At 38.2% G+C, this 22,260-nt stretch overlaps 1 protein-coding gene across 9 annotated transcripts in view; it reads left to right on the plus strand.

The window, feature by feature from the left end:
• Positions 1 to 22,260, plus strand: part of ERC1 (ELKS/RAB6-interacting/CAST family member 1) — a 299,501-nt gene that overhangs the window by 159,370 nt on the left and 117,871 nt on the right. For 7 of the 9 annotated variants that reach the window (XM_071551238.1, XM_071551240.1, XM_071551241.1 and 4 more), the window contains 2 exons: positions 2,137 to 2,272; positions 19,531 to 19,662. In XM_071551238.1, coding sequence (XP_071407339.1) covers positions 2,137 to 2,272; positions 19,531 to 19,662 — 268 coding nt within the window. The remainder of the gene's footprint in view (positions 1 to 2,136; positions 2,273 to 19,530; positions 19,663 to 22,260) is intronic. The other 2 variants (XM_071551243.1, XM_071551247.1) reach the window with 1 other exon arrangement.

Here is a 22,260-nt window from a genome sequence, read left to right on the forward strand (position 1 = left end):
TTTTGACATCAGAGCTATGGAGTGATAGTTGTGTCTTGTGCATGATTCAAACCCGGGTTGAACAGGGCTTTGAGCAACCCAGTCTAGGGGAAGGGTTTATGAGGATTGAGATTAGTTTTACAAGTACTAGGTAGGTAATTTCAAGACTTCTATCTTTAGGAAAGCTCGAGTTTGTCTCAAAAAATCTTCCAAATATATTAGAGAGATGTTAATTTTGGTTCAGACATCAGAATGTGGATGTCAATAGTATATGTCCTTATAATTACTCCTTTCTTTGAATTACTTATTTTAAAATGTTTTGGACCATGCAGGAGGTTATCAGATTCAGACATATTTTAATGAGGGCTCTGGCTTTATTAACATTGTTGTGCCATATCTAACTAGTAGATTACAGAAAGAAAGACTAGTTTTCTAATAGGTGAATCTAATTTTGCAGGGTTATAAAAATAATTAATTCTGCAGTTTTTAATTTAAAAGTTGAATAAAAATTCTCATATGGAATTGAATGCATTGGGCTGACATATTTTTATTTTCTGCGCTGACTTAGCTGTACTTTCTGTGTTTATTTTATTGGACAGATAGAACTGAGTATTGTACAAGCTTAGTTGGTGCCAACATGATATTTCCAATAAGCTATTTAAGCACTGGACAAGTCTGCTTTCAAACTGGGCAGAGTGCCCATTGCCAGTGTGCAGCACTGGGTTAGAATAACTTAACAATTACACTGGTTGTGTTTTAAAAGCATCCTGACTCAAATCAGCTGTAACTGTTGGACAGGGTAGTTAAGTATCCCAATAATTTTTTAACATCATCAGAAAAGGACTTTCATTTTTTTATTGGTCTCCAGAGGCCATCAGCACTTTTTCATCCTAATAGAAGTTTGTTTAGCACCAAGGAAAATCTGCTGTCTTTGCAATTTTCCCACCCTTGGTTGGCTTACATGAAAAAAGCAGAGCTCAGTGTTGAACCTACGTATTTTTGGAAGAACTCAAAGCAATGAATAGTCCTGTGCCACATAATTAGAACATGTATATCGCAGAGATATGTTCCTGATCATACTTTTGTTATGAGTTCTGAAGAAAATATTAAAGCAGGGTTGTTTGTGATCTGTTCTAAAAGTATTTCTGAAATACAGAAGACACATTCTTCCCTCTCTGTGTGGATAACATACCAGATATGAAGCTGGTATATCATTCTCTTTTCTAAACGGTAAATTAAAGAGGCATCTCTACTACTTGCATGATGTTTGGGGGAAATCTTGCAACCAAAGAATCTGTCTTTTATTCCAAAATCTGAACTCCAGATATAATTATGGAGAAAAGGGCTGAGGAAGCAAGACTGGCCTGTTTTGTTTAGATTGGACTAAAAGTTTAGACTTAAGTTCTCTGTGGTCAGGAGACTGAGATGAAAGAGTCTGTAATTAGATTCAATACTCCATGTGTGTCTTAATGCCTTGAAAAGCCAAACCCTGTCTGCAGGCAATGGTAGTTGCCAGGATCATCAAAAGTAGTTCATAGATGCAAGTGAAAAGGAAATCATGCACACTTTCCAAAACACTTTGTCCTTGCTTGCTGTCTTGTTTCTGTAAAAAGAAAGAATATGAAGTCCCTCAAAATATCTAGAAAACAAGTAGAATTTGAGGTTGAGAAGAAAGTCTTTTGCTTCTGGAAACAGATTGCCCAGTTCTTTTAGATAGTGCTCTATATTCAAGTAATGTTTCAGTAGTTATTCCTTTTGATCCTCCTATTTTCCTCACATTAGACATAATGGTACTGAAAGCAAAATAGTTCTTTAGATATTTGTGATTTTATATGTATGTGTGTGTATGAATAGAGAACAGTTTTCTGCTACATGGTCACAAGAGGACAGGTGCATTTTTTGATTAATAGTTTATACCAAATAATAATTAGCGGGTTTGTTACAGAAATTTCCTCGTTGAGGTTAATAATAATGAGCAAAATGAAGCATTCTTTTGGCTGAGTAAACAGTTGAGGGAAGCGATGAACTTGGTGCTGGTGACCACCTGCAAATGAAGTGATGTTGCTTGAGGGTCCCGCTCTTCCCTGGTCCAACTGCCCAGGGCTGGGGCCATGGGAAGTGTTTGGAACACGGTCTGAGTGCTCTTCTCTTTTACAGGCAAGTTAAAGATCAGAATAAGAAAGTAGCAAATCTGAAGCACAAAGAACAAGTGGAGAAAAAGAAGAGTGCACAGATGCTGGAGGAGGCCAGGAGGCGAGAGGATAACCTTAATGACAGCTCCCAACAGCTTCAGGTAACGTGGGAATTAAAGCAATTTGGCCAATCAGCCAGGCTTAGCTACCTGGCTCTCTGTTTTCTTAACTCTTACCTAAAAAATTGTTACTGGTTGTTTTAAAAGGATGTACCTGTCCTACAGCACTTCAAAGAAAACAACCTCTCTCTGTTGCCTTTGTATCTTACTCCATTTTCATAAAAGGAAAAAGTAGTTTTAGCTCTCAACTCTATTATGAAGTGCATTATTGAAATAATATTTATCAATTCTGTATTGAGATTGGTGTGGCACATCTTTCTTCTCTGCTTTTCTAACAACCTTTTTCTTTAGCTGTTTTGTGTGTTTTCCCAGCTGCTTTTACCTTATAATGCTGCCTTTTCTTCGGTAAATGAAAGATAACTAAGTAAGTATTCTGAGAGGAAGCTGGAATTGTTGTGGGGGAACTAGAGGACCACTGTGTGTACTCCTTCTTGTTTACTTCATGAATTCTTGGTATGCAAATATGCAAACTAGAATGATACCCTGCTGCTGCCCCACAGAATTATCTGGTTCCATCAGATCTGCCCAGGCATAACAAAGTCACTGGTATGAAAGCGAGTTGGATAATTCTCAGTGTACTCTGTGTTGAGATTAGGTGTAGATGGGCTGTCAAATGGTAAGTTTTCAATTGCTGTGATAAAAAATGTTAAACTCTTGGCATGAAGTAAAGCAAAGATACCATGATTCTGAGTGTGGAGATAGTAGACATTTTGCCTGTGATTAATTTAGGAAAATAATTTCCTTTTGATGAGTGAAAGTAAACATGGAAACAGTACTCCCTACCCTTTAGATCTTCTAAAATTAGTTTTTAAATCTTTGAAAAGCAAGGCTTTCCTAGGTGGTTTACTTTGTTGTTTCAGGTTAAATCCTTTCTTGTTACCAGCTTGATATCTTAATACATCTACAATGAAGACACAGAATACATCCTAAGAGTTCATTAGCAAAGATAAATACTCTCCTTAGTTTAAACAGATACTTCTTTACTCTGTTCTGTGGGATTATGGGAAAGTTTTCAACTAAAACTTTGGAAGAACCACAGAAACGTGTCCATGTGGAATACTCTTAGATGCACCGTTTTGTGGTTTTCCCTCTCAATTCCAGTCTTGTATTTTCAGGGCACTGAATAGTTAAGTTCCAAGTGTATGAAAATGATTTCATAACTGCAGACCTTTCTGAAAGGCAGGGATGTGGGATTTCTACATCTGCTAATGGGCTTCGTGACTGTAATGCTATGGCAATTCACAAGGCTCTCGTTATGTGGCAGCTAAGTTTGAATAACACAATCCTCCTGGTATTAGGGAAATGTCTTTAAAAATTCCTCAAACTAATACAATATTTGTTTAGATTGAGTAAATCTATATCTTAAGTTTGAAAAGATAGCTGGTACTTGACATTTGCCTTGCAGTTATGTGGATGGTATATTTGTCAAATGACACCATTCCCCAAGACCATCATCTTTGTTTTTATGAAGCACTTTCAGATTTTAAAAGGTATGGCTTTCTTTTCCAGCCTTTTCCCCCGAAAATTCTTTCCCTTTTCATTTTTCCTTCTTCTTCACATATGTAATGCACTGAAAAAACCCCAAGATTTTCTCCCAGCTCCTCTTTACATATTGAAACCACTCTTTGTTTTTTTAAAGGAACAGTAAGTTTGTTCTGCTACACACAGCCATGGACAGAGAGTGATATTTCTATTACTGATAACTTGAAGTCCTGTTAAAACTATTTAACACAAGTTTCTGATACTTCAAAGAAATGGTCCAGCTTTGGTGGCAGCCCTGAGGCAGCTTTTGGTCGGTAATTAGGTGGCAAAAAATGGTGCTCTTTATATCAGAGTTCTTTAAGAATGTCTGACTGTCCTTGCAATTTCTTATCCAATTCTTTACTTATAAAGTGTTTTGAGCAGTAGAGAGATCATAGATATAAAACTATCAGTAGCATGGATATCTTTACCTTTTTACATTCAGGTTTTCTAATTAGAGCTTTCTATACAGGGGTACACACTCTTTTCCACTTTGCTTATGTTGTGTTTTATTCTGCACTGGTGTCCATTGCTTTCTATATAATTATGTGCAAGTATTTGTTAGATTAAAAATAGACACTATTAAAGGCATGAAAAAACGTAAGATTGAAGTGTGCTGTGATAATCAACAAGTTATGATAGTACTAAAGTTACTTGATTTTCCGTAGTCCCTTTCCTGGTTTTGTGAACCTGATTGTCCTGTTTGGGTGGGCTCAGCTCTCGTGAGCCTTTCCTCATTTTCAGCACAAGGCTGAAGGGAATGCTTTCATTCACAGATGAAAAAGGTCTGTATGCTCTAATGAAAATATCAGGCTAAGGTAAAATATGGAGTGTTTAATGACAAGTGACAGGTTCAATAAAAACTCCTTCCTTTAGAAGAGCCCTCTGCTTACAGCCTCCCTCTCTCAAGGACTGCAACGTTTTGGTTTCCTGGAAGTAAAATTTACCCTGGACCACATTTCAGTTTGTTCGTTATGGAGACCTGTCTTCTCCACAGACTCTGTAGGGCACTGCCTTCTGGTCTATTAACAAAATTAAACCTAAGAAGGCCATAGATTTTTTTAACCTATTTTTTTATGCAGCCATTGTTGGCTTTGGGGTCAGGACACACAAGCACCAATTTCAAATAATTTTGGTCTTGGTGGTTTTGGCTGGAATTAATAATAAGACATTATGAAATGCTTAAAAATATATGATCTGCATGTTCTTTGGTTGACCGTCTGCAGTCCAGTCAAATAAACACTCTCCCAAAGCACAGAGTCCACTCCTCCTCTCTCTGTCCCTAACAGTGTGTGGTTTCTTTCTTCTTGAGACCAGTAACAAAATGTTCGTTTATCCAGAGAGCTCTGATGATGGAAATTTGGTATTTTGGGGAGTGGGGGAAGAGTGAAAACCATAATGTCTCAATTCTAGTGAGATGGATAAATACCTTTCCAAATATGTCTTTTCCTCCTGGGTTCCCTTAAACCACAACTCTCCAGAGATCTGAGAGGTTAACGAGTGTCTGGTCTACAAGCAGCATAAAAAAACCCCCAAGCTGTTGGGCTGGAGTAGAAAAATTTTGCTTCAAGTAACTAAAGGGTGGCAATTGTGAAAAAGAATTGATATGCTGTCTAGTGCTAAGGAGGTAACATTTACTATAATTTCATTATGTTTGAATGGGTACTTCAAGTTGACATCAGGAAGAATGTATGTGTATTTTCTTGTTCTGTCACTCTAGTATCTTCCAGAGTTTTAAGGGTGAATTTTTAGAGTATCTGTGGTATGGATTTATGTACTATTGGGTCTGTGTTGCAGCAACTATCCATCAATCTCTAATTGCTGCTGACAAACTGTATGTCCAGAAGTGGCATAAAATATATTTGAGTGCCGTAATGAACAACTGGAAAAAGCAAGTAAAGTTCTTGTTTTTTTTTCTTTCTGCATAACCAAATCTAGATAGTTTAATATATATTCCTAATTCGTGAATTATAGATGCATTTATATGTTGTTAGTTTCTTGTGGTAATATATTTATCATATTAGGAAAAATTACCATTCTAGATAGAAAGAACTGAATTTTCAATCTAAACAAATATGCAGCTTTATGTACAATAATGCCTTTTCTGGGATCCAGGCAAAGCTCAGGGAAATGGATAGGTAGCCAAATACCTTCTCATCAAATGAACCTTCCAAATTCATTAAATATCAGCCTCAATGCCCCAAGCCTGCCAAGTTTTTAAGAGGCATTTGGACAGTGCCCTTAACAACATACTTTAACTGTTGGTCAGCCCTGAGTTGGCCAGGCTGATCTGGGGGATCATTCTATGTCCCTTCCAACTGAAACTCTCTGTTCTGGTTAACTGTTTGTTACAAGCTTGTACACACAGTCCATGTCAACGTGAAAAACCTGAAAACCCAAGTGTAGCCCAGTCCATCTGGGCTTCAATTACAGAAGACTTTCCTCTTGACATGGTGTGATTGGATATTGAGGGTGGGGTGACTGAAGTTTTTTCATCTCATCTGTTGACAGAAATGCTGAGCTGTAACAAACATGATGTTTTGTTGTCTTTTGGCTGTTAGTAAAGCAAGATGGTACTTTCCTAATTAATCTATGAACTTGCTTTTGGGCAGTGAGTACAAAAATTCTGAAGAAACGGTCAGGTTTAAAGTGAAGCTTTCCAATCTTAAAGTTCAAGATTTTCTCACTGGCTTTCTAGGCATCATCAGCTTTGAACAAACTGGGTACACTCGTTAAATGGTGTTTTCCTGGGATAAGTGAGTTTCAAGTGCTGAGTTCCTGGCTAATTTCTCTTCCATGTAAACCAGGGCCATATCAGGTTACAGTGTTGCCTGCCAGGTGAGTGGAGTGTACAGCTCGGCATGTTACAGCCTAGGAAACCATCAGCTACTCCATTTCAGCCTGGTAGAAATATATTCTTTAATTCCTATTTGCTTCCATGGGATTTATTCCAGAGAGCAGTCTGACGTATTAAAGATGTATTTTCTCAGTGAGCTCAGATCCACCTTTGGGAATGACTCAGATCAAAATGTTATTTTTCTCTCTCTTCCTCTCCCAGTACTTTTTAGACATTAATTACATCATGGAGAAGTTTTGGCCTCCCTGTCCCTGGATAATTCTCTGTTGGTATTCCTTGGGCTGAATAGGTGCCATTAGCACCTAGACAAGTGGCTGTAATTTCACTTAATACTATATTCCATTTTAGGTCATCCTTGTGCTGTCCTCTAGGACAGAACTCGTGACATGAATCACTGAAGGGTTATGAACTCACTGTGCAATTCATTTTTGTAAGACATTTGTTAGCCTTTTTTGAAACGTTAGATTTTTTTTCATCAGTCACAATAGAGGATGAAACTTAATATTGTTACATGTTCTTGATAATTCAGCTAAATGTGATTCTGAGGTCAGAGGGTCTGTGAAACAGGTTTTTACTGTCTGTCTCTCAGGAGCACTTTTGTTGATGAAAATGCAACAAGCATGAACAAATACAGGCTCTGAAGGACAATCACACCTTTTAAAAATCTCAATGGAATCAATGTATGCAAATTTTTCCTCCTGTTTTATTTGGGCTAAACACAGTGGTGGCCAGTAGGTAGTTTTGAGCTCAACTTACCCTCCATCTCTTTCTCACAGATTCTCTGGCAGCTGGTTATGCAGGAGAAAACAGGATATACATATGCAGTAGACACAGTAATATGCATCATGATTTTTAGTGATGTAATATTGGCATTAGGAATTTTAATTTCCATCAACTTTTATAATATGTTAGAAAAAATGCAATGTCCTACAAACACTGCATTCTGTCTGTATTTAATGGTTGTGATTTTCAGCACAGTGTGTTGCAGTTACTGTAGATACAGGCAAATATTTGACCCTGGCAGACGCTTCAAGAAAAAAGCAGATCTTGTTCTTATCATGTCATAACCTTCTGTCAAGAGAGCTTTTCTTAACTCTCCTGGATGTCTGGGAGTAGTTCCCAAAATTATGACCTCTCTTTGTCACTTAGAATGAGGGGAAATTTCATGAGGGAAGGCTGGGGTGGAATTGATTTGAATTGTAGCCTTTTTTGGGGAATTAAAAATTTGTAATTAAGCATTTCTGGACACATCTACTGTTATGACATAGATAATGTATGGGTGATGAATAGACAGCCTCACTTCATACTTTGTTTTAGCTGTGTGAAGTATTCTTCATTTGCAATGTTCTCTAATGGAAGAAAGGCTTAGGCATTTTTAGTGCCTTAATAATTTTTATCGTTTAACAACCCAGAATGAGGACTGGAAGGAAATGCTAGTTCATTAAACAGTGGAGGAATACTGCACAGTACCAAAAGTCAGTGAATAATATGAAATAGCACTGTTGTGAGATTATATTTTCATGTCAAAATTGCACTGTTGGATTTCCATTTCAGCAAGACATGCACATCAAAATGAGCTTCTAGTTAAAAAAGGAAGGTTTTTCTCTTTCTTCACTGAAATCATAAAGTTACAACTTGAATTTCAAGGAAGGGCATGAAGACTTGCTGACAGATTGCCATAAGGTAAACTCAGTAAGGTAGGAAAAATATTTTGACAAACAGGAAGATCTGCAGCATCTGCTCAGGTGAGGTCCAGTTCCTAGGAATATTAGTCCTTTTTATCCCTTTGCTCATGTGTACAGTATTGCATGTTGAATAGCAATAAAAATAATACACTTTTGAACACGAGAAAGGGTTTGTCTCAGAAATAGGTTTCTTTGCTGCTATATGAGTTGCTCAGTCATGTTACTAAGGGATGAAGATGCAGGTTTTTCCTCCATCTGAAATAGAATATCAGAATAAATATATGACCTGGTTCTTAATTTGACATGGCAGTTCTTATGCAGACAGGGTAGATGTTTATGACATTAAATACAGTGTTAAGGAGTTACCTTCTCTCGTGTCTGACCAGAGAAGGCTCCTTACAGAATACTTGTTACCATAACATTTACAGAAAGGAAGCATGAAGAGACCTGACATTTGAAATGGATAAGCATATCCCTGGGTAGACACTTAGCCATCTGCTCTATCCATTTTCATTTTACAGTTTAGCTTGCCATACATTTATTATGGTAGGTTAGATGTATTCACTGCCTTCACATCTTTAAAAAAGATGAACCATTTGACTTTGTCTTCTTACATAATGTAAAAATGTTCTACGGTTTTGAACAGACAGCTGGAAAAATTTCGTGAAAGTCACTATTTACAACCAGCATTAGGCAGTTTCCCAATTATCCCAGTACTTGCTTTAACTGCAAATATAGATTGTAGTGAGAGAAAGCCATTATGTGGCCTGAGAGTTTTCAGCAGAGGAAAGAGGACTCCCTACATCCCAACATTTTTCTCTGATCCATCAGGAACATTATTCCCCAGGCACACTTTCACCCAGTCTTTTTCTGCAGAAACATTATGTGTCAGTGCAAGATGAAACCTGCTATTTGTACTCTTGCCTGTTTGGCAAAGAGCAGGGTTGGTACCCTTTATGATATGCCAGAAACTAAGTACAGTGAGGACCGGACAGCTGAATGTGTGCCAACAACCTTAACCACTAGATGTTTTTTGCATAGTGGGTTTTTTTTTTCCAAGATTAGTATCAAAGTTCAAACTGCTTTCCTAAAAACTGTCAGAGAGATTAATGTAACTGTTGACAACATGGTGTGGTTCCTGTGAGGAGGTCTCTCCTGAGAGTAGGAAACATTGAGGGCCAGATTTAAGCAAAACAATAGGAGCACATTCAAGGGGAAGAACAGCTCTCTTTTCGTTTTGGTGTCTTATTTCATGAGCCTGAGAAATGGCAATACATTTGCATTTTTTCCTCCTTCTGGATTTTTTCTCTCTCTTTCACAAGCTTTTTTTTTTTACACTTGCTGTGTTGAAAGCGATTTCTAACTCATCTCTCCCCAAGAATAAAAATGCCCAATTGCCACAGCTCATTTAGTAGTCTCATTGTTTAATAAAATTGCTATTCTGCTTTATTCTTCTTTTGCACAATAACAAAGGAAAGGGGGATGGGATGATGATGGAGACATAAAGATAGACAGAACTCAGAGTTTATTTTTAAAAAATAATACATGTGGATTTTTATTTTTAGTTCTATACCTGTAGCAACAAATACTTAAGCATAATAAAATACCTCTAATTCATTTCAAATAGTAATAAGCCTAATTAATTTCATTCTAATTGGGTGTTGTTCCTTAGTCTTGCTTACTAAACTGCCCAAATTGCTGTCATAGAATCACAGAATCAATTGGATTGGAAAAGACTTCCGAGATCATCAAGTCCAACCCTTGGTCCAACTCCAGTCCATTTACCAGATCATGGCACTCAGTGCCACGGCCAACCTCAGTTTAAAAACCTCCAGGGATGGGGAATCCACCACCTCTCTGGGCAGGCCATTCCAATGTCTGATTCCTCTCTCTGGAAAGAATTTTTTCTGATCTCCAACTTCAATTTCCCCTGGCAGAGCTTGAGCCTGTGCCCCCTTGTCCTATTGCTGAGTGCCTGGGAGAAGAGACCAACCCCCACCTGGGTAGAAGTTCCCTTCAGGTAGTTCTAGACAGTGATGAGGTCACCTCTGAGCCTCCTCTTCTCCAGGCTAAACACCACCAGCTCCCTCAGCCTCTCCCCATAGGACTTGTGCTCCAGTCATGCTTAAACTACTCTTTGTTCTGTACAGAAATAAGCCTATTCTGTCTTAAATTGGCACTTTTCCTACTAAGTTTTCCTCTGTTGAAAGATTTTTGCGTTCTTGTGGTATATCAGAACAATGACTCTTGTTGTGATATGCAAATATTACCAGGGATTGAGGCTTAGGCTGCAAACCATGTGTTCAGAACTGACAGGGCTGTAAAATACTAAAAGTCACCAGCAACCCTTTCAGCTCCTGAACTTTGTTTGATGTGCACTCAGATCTCCAAACTAACTGTATTGGTATCACCTAATCTTTTACTGAGGATTATAGGGGGTTGACCTTCACATTCTAAAAGTTGTCTCTAAGTCAGTTAAAACTCATCAGCAAGTTCAGTTTAAGACACTGTGTTGTTTTTGTTGCTTGTGTTTGAAACCTGCCTGAATTTTGATAACTTTGGGGACAAATGGTTTTCTGAAGGAGGGCATGAAAAGTAAGGAAATAAAAGCTAAAGGAATGCAGTGTCCCAACAAGAGGTATCCATGCCCTTCTGGAGCACAGCTTGCTTCTCCCCACCAGTCACCCCCATGTATTTTTTTCATCCTCCTTTCAAAGAACCATTGAGTATTCTTAAACTGTAAATGTTTTTTGCATTATAAGTGCATATGTTTTTAAGTCCTAGTGCTATGAACAGTTACTGTTTTGTGCTAAGGTGATATATCTAGCTAAAAAATGGTAAATGTAGTATTTTCTGTGAATGAGACTAAATAACTGTACATTTGAGTTATATTTACTGATTTATTCAGTATATTTAAATGAAAGATAACCTATAGAGCTCCAAAGGTATCTCCATACCCCAAACCCATGGATAAAAGAGCAGATGAAATTCAGCATGAAGACATATTTATACGTGTCAGGAGAAATATTCTTAGATATATGTACACAATGATGGGTTCTGATGTAGCTCTGACACCATAGGACAGCAGTCTTGGAACTTGAATAAATATTTTCATGAAAATATTATTGGTTAGCGGAACTAATAAAAAAAATTGACAAGTATCAAACAACAAAACAGAACATGCTGTTGCACCACTCTGGACATCAGCAGTGCATTTCCCTCCTGAATAACGTGCAGTGATGCAGGTCATCCACCACAGAAAGGATATGGCAGATGTCAAAAAGGCAAAGAAAAGGAAGAAAATAGTAAATGTAAGTACAAGCTTCTGTTCAAACAGATCCTAAATAAATTTGAACACTTGAATGTGCAAAAGAAATGGATGAAGACAAGAGCCAGGGAGTACATTTTCCAGCTTTATGGGCTGAGAACAATAGAGGATCATTTTGGAATATTTAGGACTAAACTAAAACAATAACTATTTTTCTTTCCTCTGAACTAGTTCAGGCTTTTATTTAAACAATTGGAATTTCATACAAAGAAGTGAGAATCTTTCAGAATTTGAAGAGTTTCCACTTCCTCATTCTTTTGGGTTTTACACCAGTTAATTTAAATGGTAATTTTTATGAATGTTACGATTCTAAGTTGCCTGTTTAAAGCTACTGTCAGTCGCACTGCAGACACAGATGAGAAGCCTTTATTTTCAAACACCTTATTTCAGTATTTTTATACCCATCTCCTGATTATGTTGCTATTTAAATGTCCTTTTTTACATTTTCAGTATTCTATTCTTACCAGTTGTATCTAATAGGTTTCATGTTCCAAACATGCAGTGAATTCACTGCTATGCAAGCCTAAGTCATTCCATTCTTTCTGATCCTTTCTTGCTGAACTTTTTCTAAGTTTCTGTTACTGTACCCAAATCATAAGTATGTTTATTTCCTGCCTTCAAATGTGTCCTTAGACTCAGATACAGTGTACAGCTGCTCTGCGCATTTATCAGTAAATATATTTCACAGAATATTCTGAGTTGGAAGGGACCCACAAGAATCATTAAGTTCAACTGTTAAATCAATGACCCATACAGGGATTGAGAACAGTTTTAAATATTTTAAGCCAAACATTCCCCTGAATTAATATGTGTGTATCTGGTTAGCAGCTGAATCCATGTTGTATTAAGACAAATCTCTTCCTTGAAATTGCCTTCACGTGATGCATGTGGCTTAAGGAGGCATTGCAGGTGGGCTGGGGTGTTCCTGGATGGTGTGAGAAACACTGCTAATTTAATTCTGATGTGAAATTGTTTCAGTGACGAGTAGATTGAGGTTGGGTAGATAGAACGTCTGCATGGACTGAAAATAATAGTGTTGGGGGTTTTTTTGCCTTAAGTGAAACAAACAGTGGTTAGGAAAAGCATCTTGTTAGACAGCTGCTTTAAATGAAGCTGTTCACAGCACAAATACAATAGCTCCTCTACTATGATGAAAATCAAGAAAGAGGCATCAGAGTCCAAAATGAATGTATAGAGACCAGAAGTGATTGCAGGGATTCCTTTCAAAATTGAGACAGTGGGAGAGATTCAGTGGCATCAGCTGCGGAATCAGCATTTCCTCAGTGGTGGCGTGTCATTAGCAGTTTTTGTCATATACTCAGCTGTGAAAAAGAGGGAAGACAGGTCTTTTATAGCTGGCCATGTGTGCTACTCTTTTTTGCTGAATGACTGAAAACGAGCAAAGAAAGGTAGGTCTTATTTCTCTTGTGATGTATTAGTACAATGATGATGACAGGACTGACATTTGCAAAGAGAGTTCAGACAAACAAGGCTGTATCAAGGGAGTAACATATGGGTTTGAGCTTCCTATTAATAGTGCAGCTAGTTAGAACTGCTGCTGCCTTTTTCTGTAATCCCATATCAATTAAGGAGTCTTGAGCCATAGTATTGATTTAGGAATGAAGAACAAATCTTGTTACAGTAGCATTTTCCCAATTAGCATCTCAAAACCACCACACACATACCCCCCCCCAAAAAAAGAAATACAAACTAAATAAACAAAAAACCCACGCAAAGCCCCATAACAATGACAGATAGCTATTGCTTTTGCTCACTTCAGACCATTTTCACAGCTGTATTGTCAGCTTTGGGTCCCACTTCAATAGTCCATGCAGTGACCCACTGTGGTTTGATAGAAACATTGTCCCTCACGTTTTAAAAAATACAAATGTGATAATTTGGAGCAGCTGGAGCCAAATGTTACAACTGTTGGCCCCCTGTGCAGCTGCTAAATGGTGAAGCTGGTCGCTGGTATTGGCAGGGGGCTTTGGTGTGTCTGGGCTAATGAAAGTGCCTCTGCAAACCCAGAACTGGGAGCTGATTGCTGTGCTGGGAGCGCCACGCTCGGAGCCACAGGAAAGCAGCGTCAGAACCGTGGCAGCTTCTGGGAAAGGACATTGCTGGGTTCTCACAGGAATAACCACCGCTGCCTCTCCCCTTTGGGGCCTGTCTCATAGTGCCTGTAACTGTCCTGTTCCTCTCCTTCCTCTCTGCTGTCCTTTAACTGGTATCGATTAGAATCCTTTTTTATTGTTTAGCACAGGCTCTGTGTATTTCACTGAACGAAAGTGCTGCCTTCTGCAAACACTTTTTGAAAGTAACACCCCTGAATGGTGACATGTAGAGTATGAATGGTTGGAGTTGTTCACACATTTTGGTTTACAAACATTACATAGATTTGTAGCAATTTTCAGGCAATAGTAGCAATATGCACAAGCTTTGTTAAGGCTTTTATATGGGTTTAAGAAATATTTTGAAAAGCCTTTCTTTTCATTAAGCTTTCACTAAGATTTTTTTTTCCTCCCATTTCACTTCCCTCATTTAAATTAGATCTATTACTAGTAGTGTATGTCTGTCTGGGTATTGAGTATTATGATCTATCGTTAGAGTTGATACATATTTCTTTTCCAGTTTTCATGGATTTGGGTGAGGTTTTTATATTTTAGTGTGCATCCTTCCTGTGTACAGAAGAGCACAATTTTTTGTCAGCATTTTTGATAGTGCTTCATCACTCTTGAGTATTCTCCTACACTGCAGCAAAGATACTCAAGGGACAATTCAGTTGAAACACCATTCCATTTTCTAACTTTCTATTTCAAAAGAAAAATTCACTTGCCAATTCTCATAAACTGTTGGCTTCCTTATGCTTTATTTTCACCATGCTAATTTTAATGGACTGGTTAAATTTTATTTATCATGTCTAGAAATAAATATTATCCATTTTTTTCTTTAAATATATTTTTGTTCTTTCTGCAGCTGATGATCCACAAGTGCACACATATTCTGAATGTACACATTTTTTTTTTCTGTTATGGTGCTCTAAGAAGGATGCAGCATATGCAGTGCTGTGGCCAGCTCTGCTTGCACTTCCCTCTCAGTTCCTAGTGGAATTAAATTCTTCTACTGTAGTATTTCTCCTTTTGTCTCCTTTAGTTATTTTTCTGCATTTATGCACCTTGTCAGGCTTGAATTCCAATCCGTATGTCTTATTTGGCAGATACAATTCTCCAGACCATTACATATGTTGTCCTAATGACATAATCATTGTATATCTCAGGTCTGATCTCTCCAAAGAAGAGGAAATGTTGATCAAGGAGCTCCTGCTTGGCAGTTTGTGCCTCATAGCTCTCAGAATCCTCCTTTCATTCAGGAGCTCATGATGATTACATATGTTGTTGCTGTATTTATGGAAAAGCCCTCCTCAGCTCACTCTGTGAGAAACAGGGACTCAATAAACCTAATCCTTGGATATACTCGGCTTCTGCCTAGACAGATTTCCACATCACAAGTAACCCCAAATACATCAGTTCCTTTACCAGCTGAGGACATCAAGACAGTTGTGTGCAACCAGGATTAGCATTTGTAGTCATTCTGACTCCCCTGCTTGTTCATGCCCAGCAATAAATGTAGTAGCAGCTCTTTACATGGGAGTTTGTCTCTCTGTTACTTTACTTGCAGAATCTTTAGTACTAGATCTGTGTTTATCTGTGGTTTATGCTACAGTCTTTCAAGATTTCAGTTTTTCGTATCAACTAACCAGCGTGTACTTTAGAGTTGCAGTTAATCAGGCCCTCATATTTTTAACTGGGGAAAAATCCTAACATTTGTAGATGGGCTGCCACCAAATACTGGTGAAGAATTTGTTGTCACGTTAACTAAATGACTGTTTGTATCCATGAGGAAGCTTTAAATAGTACTTGAGGCAGCTGACAGTCCTGAGTTCCCAGGTTCCACTTACCCAGTGGAAGGTCAGTTCATAAAGGAGAATTTTTCTTTCTAGAGAGAGTTTTATTCAGTCTGGAATGGACTGAGATCATTATCATTGGGTTCTTATCTAGGTTTTGGCTTATTAAGGTAATACATGATAAGAAAAAGCAATAGTTCACTGGAATAAGGGCTTGTAATGATTTCACTTTTTAAGAAATAATTAATTCCTAGTGGAAAACACTTTCAGTGTTGTGTTCTTCTCATCTGGTCTGTGAAAGTGCACAGGTAAGACAAACTATTGCATTATTTACAGGCTTATATGACAAGAATCTTTCCCTACCTGGATTCTGTAGTCCAAGAATACTTTTAGTTACTTCAGTTAAAAGAGGCATTTCATTGCCTTCTCAGACTGTTAACTAATCTTTCCCAAGAGCTGACTAGAGAAATCCACCTTAATTCCAAGAGTGAAATTAGGCCATAAAGATCTTTGTGAGTCTGCTTCAAGACACAGATGTGAAGTTTGCCAGGATACCTCAGATTTAATTGAACCTAAATGCCTTGGTGAAAGCAGATATCCTATTTCATGTGCTTTCATAATACTTCATGGCAGATTACACATCACTTGAACGGAGGAGAGATTAAATTGATACATTGTTTTAACATGCATCACTTGGACATCCCGCCACTTCCTTCCTGAAGGGAAAGGAAAAGCCCAGAAACGTGCATCAGTCACACCTCCTTTTCCTTTCAGGCTTTCAGGCAGGCATGTACGGAATGAGTTTTGCATACAAATCAGCAACTGGATCATAGCATAGGTAGCAAAAATTTTTATTGTGCCTGAACTCTTGGCACTCCCACAGCGTCGACTGGGTTTTCATTTTCTGTTTGCTGCCACCAGCGAGCATAAAGGCAGAGGAATCTCCTCTATCCCAGTTTAATTCCCTCTCTGCTGTGCAATCTTGTGCATTTGGGACACAGGAGGGAAGGGAGGGAGGGCCATGGAGATGTTGGGGTAGCTATACCTCTTGAAGAATGCAGTTCCTATACAGGTGAGTAATTGGTTTTTTCTTTCTGAGTAATCATCTGTAGAAGCTTCATGACAGGAGGCCGCCGCTGTTTATCATTCTGCAATTTTACCAAAATGCAGGAAGATAATTTAGCTCTCAGTGCAATGCTCAAATGTGTGATTGCTTCAGAGGATCAGTCACTGCAGGAAAAAAGTTACAATTGACAGAAGTTTTTTTTCATAGTTTAATGCTCATCACAATAAAGATAGACTATTTCATGTAGCTACAAAGAGGGAAGCAGCAGCAGTAGAGGTGGAAGGTCAGTGTGAGCCTGTCATGTTCAGACCCAAACAATTGGAAAAACATGCTGGTATATTAAGAGGTAAATGTGAATTCACTTTTATTTACTTTGTATCTATTAGTATGAAACAGCAGCTTGTATTTAAAAAAAAAAGAATTCAAATACTAATCAATTAATCATGAATCAAAGAACTAGAAACAGAATAATTCTTTAATAATGTTTTGAGACTTCGGCACTAGTGGAAGTATTATTGGCTAAACAAAAATCTGCTGCTCCTGTGTGGTTTTGTAAGGTAGTTAGACACACTGTGACACTGTTAGAAGGGTGAAAATGCACATCTTTTAACTGGGTTTGCCTGAGGCAGAAAGGGAAATGTTCTAACTAGTCCTCCCTTAATGGATGGGTTATTAGTATTAGCCTCAAGTTAAAAAAGATCATAATTTCTAGGCAATTCATTCTAAGTCAACACTGGACTTTCTAACTTGCGACCCACTATCATATATGTAAAAGTTTATGTATTATTTTAGGAAAAGTAATTATTTATGAATATAGAGTTTTCAAATGCAGGCAGTGTGACACTGTATTTTTGTTTCATCAATTGCTCTTCCTCCTGTCCCTCAAGAGGTCACCTGTCTGCATAGAGCTCTCTATGGTGTCATGGTTTATACAGAGTTGAATTCACCTCTGAAATGTTTGCCTGGAATGAAGAATGGACATACCTATGTGTTAGAATGTTTTGTTCAGCATTCTTCTTTTAAAGGGGTTTGCATTTTACATGCAGCTCTTCAATTCTACTATTCCCACTTTGGTTATTTGACATGGAGAGCTACACGTTCCCTTGGCTATCCATGAATAATATATCAAGAAGTGAAGTTCATACTGTGTAGTGCAGATAGGCAAGTATATCTTTTCCATGTCTGGCACAGTTAGTATTCTGTACTGAGATTTTTGTAAGCTTGTTGTTCATCTTTTTGATGAGACTTCATTTCGGCTAATTATACCCATAAAGTAGTTTTGGAAGATGTTGTCAATGTTTCGAAAAGATTCAGAAAGTCTGGAAACATGTTGTGAAACACCTGTTGGTGAAATGTAGATCTCTTTATTTGTTTCTTTAGAAATCAGCAACTACTTGCCCTGTGAATCCACTTTGGAAAGTAACCATCAGCAGGAAGTTCCTCTGCCTGCAAAGCCTGACAACTGCTGGTGCCTGTGCTAGTGGTCGAGCACTGGCCTTGCCCTTCACAGGGGCAGTGGTGCTGGATGTCCTGCACTGCTCTGATACAAAGCTTTCCATCTCTGCTTCAACATTGTGATTGAAAGCAGCAGTTTTGAGACTCTCAGAAATGGCATTCATGCAACAGCTATCCTTGGGGATGTATCCCAGGTCATAGAAAGCAGGAATCAAGGAATAAGTCGAGTTCTTTCTTGAAACTCCAATGACCAATCTTTCCATTATGAAGGTTGCAAGGTTAATTTTTTTCCAAGTCCATCTTCTTTTTCCTTGTTTATATTATACAAAACACTTTCAGAGAAACAGCAGAAAATTTCAGTTCTAAATACAAAAGGACAAAAGCCAAAGGGGTAAATCTGACAAAAAACAAAGTGCTAACAAATTTTGCTTCTTCCACTGCAGCTGAGATGGCTAAAAAGCCATGTATTAACTTCAATATGTGTTAATAACTCATCTGAACCCTGTGGTCTAAACCAATCTACAAGATAAGAATTGCAGAAATCTTCCATATTGCTGCTCAATTCTGGTGGATTTGTTAAGCAGCCATGGTCCAAGACATTCACTTACACTGCTTTGCAGGCTTCTGTCTAAACTGCTTCAGCAGAAGCAGGGGATACAAATTTAGTTTCCTAGCAAGACTAAAGTATGGGTAGTCTCCTTTACAAATAACAATACCATTATTTTGTGTGTAATTTTTTTAAGTTATACTATTTTCTTCAGTGTTCTTTGAACTTATGTGGGCATCCGAACTTGCAACTGTGAAGATGCTCTTAGTTGAAGAATAAGTTTTCAGGGAGTCTTGATACTTGAATATCTGAGATTCAGATAGCCCAGATGAATCCTTCATTACTCCTGGAGATGTAAAACTTCCTTAAAGACTTAGTCTGAACAATGGAAAACTGTTGGGTTAATGTTTGCTTCCCCCCTCTTAACCTGGAAGTGGCAAATTCCAAACTGCAGTGCTGTGTTTCCTTTCTTACCACACCTGCTGATGAATGTGAGAGCAAATGGGCAATGCTGAATGCCTGCTGCCTTCCTGCCAATTCTGGCTTCTCTGCTTCTTCAGAACTGCTTACTAATCCCTATTCACCAACAATCCTTGCTTATCTGTGCTGTGCAGTCTGACAGGACTGTGCTGTGTCCCACTCTGAGGGCAGGCACTCTTGCTATGAGGTTCTGCTTTTCTAGCCTTCTCCTTCTCTTTGCTGCGATCTTCCTCTTGCTCTTGCATCCCTTCATCTTTCTCTCCTTTGTGTGAAGATGATTTGCCTGCAATTGCACCACGGGAGGGAGAAACACGTTTTGGTTGGCGTAAAACTTGGTTGGTTAAAAGGCTGTGGTTCCAAACAAGTCGTCTTCACCTGGTCTCCCGTCATTTTCCAGGACAATCTGCGTAAAAAGGATGATCGGATTGAAGAACTGGAAGAGGCACTCAGAGAAAGTGTTCAGATAACTGCAGAGCGGGAAATGGTGCTAGCACAAGAGGAGTCAGCCAGGATCAATGCTGAGAAACAGGTCTGCAATCTTGTAAAGTCACTGGTAGGCCTCTTAGGAAAGTAACCAGACAGTAAAGTACTCTTTTCCCTGCTTTACTGTGAAACACAGCTGGTTTTCTTTGATGATCCTGTATCTCTGTTCCAACATTAAGTAACTCAAACTCTGCAAAGCCTTCATGATAAGTTTTATTTCATAGGTAAGGTTTTCTTGAAATTAAAATTATATATATGGTATCATGAGCTTTAAAATATTGTTTTAAGTAGTAACTCTTCTGATCTATCTTGCCTGTCAAAGCTGTCTTCCTGTGTGCAACCATACTTAGGTTCACTGTGTTGTTCATTGAATGTACTTAAAAGGCAATGTTTTTTATTAGGGTAATTGTGTTTATGGACCACAGTCTGGTTGCATTTGCAAAACAAATGGATAAAGAGACAAATCCCTTGGCTTGAGCCAAGCGTATACACAGAAAATACACATGCACGTGTTGAAGCCACAAGTATAAACTTTTATACATTAATTGATTCTGTGCCACTGATGAGATACTCTGAAGAATCCTGTATGTGCCTGATTTTAACTCACGTAAGTAATACTCAAAAATTAGTGAAGCAGTGAATAAATCCATGAGATTTTGATAAAGCTTTTGAAGCAGAGGCTCTGACTGTGCTTTTTGTGAGCCTCTTCAGTGTTCTTCACTTTCCTTAATTCACAACAATTAGTGAATAGGAGCATTTGGTCAGTTGCATTTCAATGGAGGAATCTTTGTTATTTATTTAACAACAGTTCTAAGTGCCTTTTGAAACATTTTAAGGGGTTTTGTATTCTTTTGTATTCTTATATCACAGACTTTAATGAAAAAGAAGATATAACTATCTTGGTAATAATACAATTTTTCAGAAAGAAAACATCTGTTTCTCTTTAGGCTAGAGTCAAGCTTGTTTGTTTGCTAATAGACACATTGAGGATAATTCTGGGTGCTGTATCCTAAGATCCTGGACAGAGTTACAAAATTCACTTTCAAAAAGGCCTTCTTTCCAGATTTCTTGTAGCCCTTAAAAAATGGCATGAAATAGAAATGTTGGCTGGGTGGTGAATGCCACATCAAAGATTAGAGCTCCCTGAAAGGATAACATTTATCTGACAACAGATTAGGTTCCATGAGACACAAAAGTAATCAAAATAGTATGTGATTTGATGCCTAGGATGTCATATTGTTTTAATTTATTAATCACAAGATAAGGTGGCCATTTTTATCTTCTTGGAGCACCAAGGAGCTGGTGAATAGAGTTGGAATGGGGTGTACAATCTGAAGGATGAGACAAGGCAGGAAAATTCACAGCCTGAAGGTCAGTAAGCCATAATGGTCAGTGAGAGATTGAGAGGAGAGGAAGAGAGCTCAGACAGGTAAGATTTGTGGGTAAAGATTGGTGGAACACAATAGGCAACAACACCATGGAAAAGAAACTCATTTGGATGTAGAAGTGCATACGGAAGTGAGGAGGAGAAAGAAGAATGGATTGAAAGCAGCAGTATTGGAAGAGGGAAAAGTCGACCTCTGTGCCATCACTGACTGACAGCAGTGCCTCACTCCAGCAGAATTAAACTGCCAGCTCTGACCAGTTATAGATTTTAAAATATGAACAGCCCATCACCACAAAGGAAAAGTAACTGGTGAGTCTTATTCCAGTGAGCATTGGGAGACCTGCTGTGCCCCTTTTTGTCCAGTACGAATTTTGTTTTGGCATCAGTTAAATGCAGTCAGATAACAGAGTGGTGGCAAGTAGCTGTATTTTCAAGGTGAGGAGGAGACTTCCCTTCAAATGTTTTTCTGTTCATATTCCTTAAATTACTTTTGAAAAATGCCTTTTTTTGTTCTGTGGATATTTGTAGAATCATGAAATACACCTCTAGATGATTTATAGTTTTAAAATGCAATGATTTGTGGTCTATACACTATCAATGGCAAATCCTTTGACTTTCACAAACAATGTAATAGGTTAGGAACATTCTTAGACCAAGTGTGAGTGATATGTGTGAATTTTTAAAATGTTAATGTTGTTCAAACTGATCATAATTTGCTTTTAATTGCATGCTTTTTCTTTCCTCTCTCTTGTTTATCTTGTTTTCTACCATTCTGCCACTTCACTACCTGTCTCTGAAGCTGTTTAATGAATCAGTGCATGAGATCAACCATTTTGGCTTTAGGTGGTTCAAGGTATGAGGACATCTCATTTGTGTGCTCCTCTGCCCCAATATTCCATGTTGTTACTGTAGCCCTGTGTTGTGCAATCCCACCCTCCACTATCTCATCACCTGTGGTGTTGTGCTGTTTTGTGGGCTTCAGATTTGAATTACAGCATCCATGAAGCCACCCTGGATTTTTCACTGCTCTCAGATATCCACTGTAGATTAAAATCTTGCTTTCTTTAATCCAGTGTTTGAAAATACCCTGTCAGTGTGTATTAACTGTGACAGTGGGTTCCCTGTGTTAATACACAATCTATGTATGCAAGCTGACTGAAGCTTTCTGTTTAGTTCTGGATTTTAGACCTGTTCTTTCTTTCATCTTTCACAAAAATAAGATGGGGCATTTCCTTCTGGGGGCAATGCACCCACTTA

Source organism: Pithys albifrons, chromosome 3 (genome assembly GCF_047495875.1).
Source record: "Pithys albifrons albifrons isolate INPA30051 chromosome 3, PitAlb_v1, whole genome shotgun sequence".
NCBI lineage: Eukaryota > Metazoa > Chordata > Aves > Passeriformes > Thamnophilidae > Pithys > Pithys albifrons.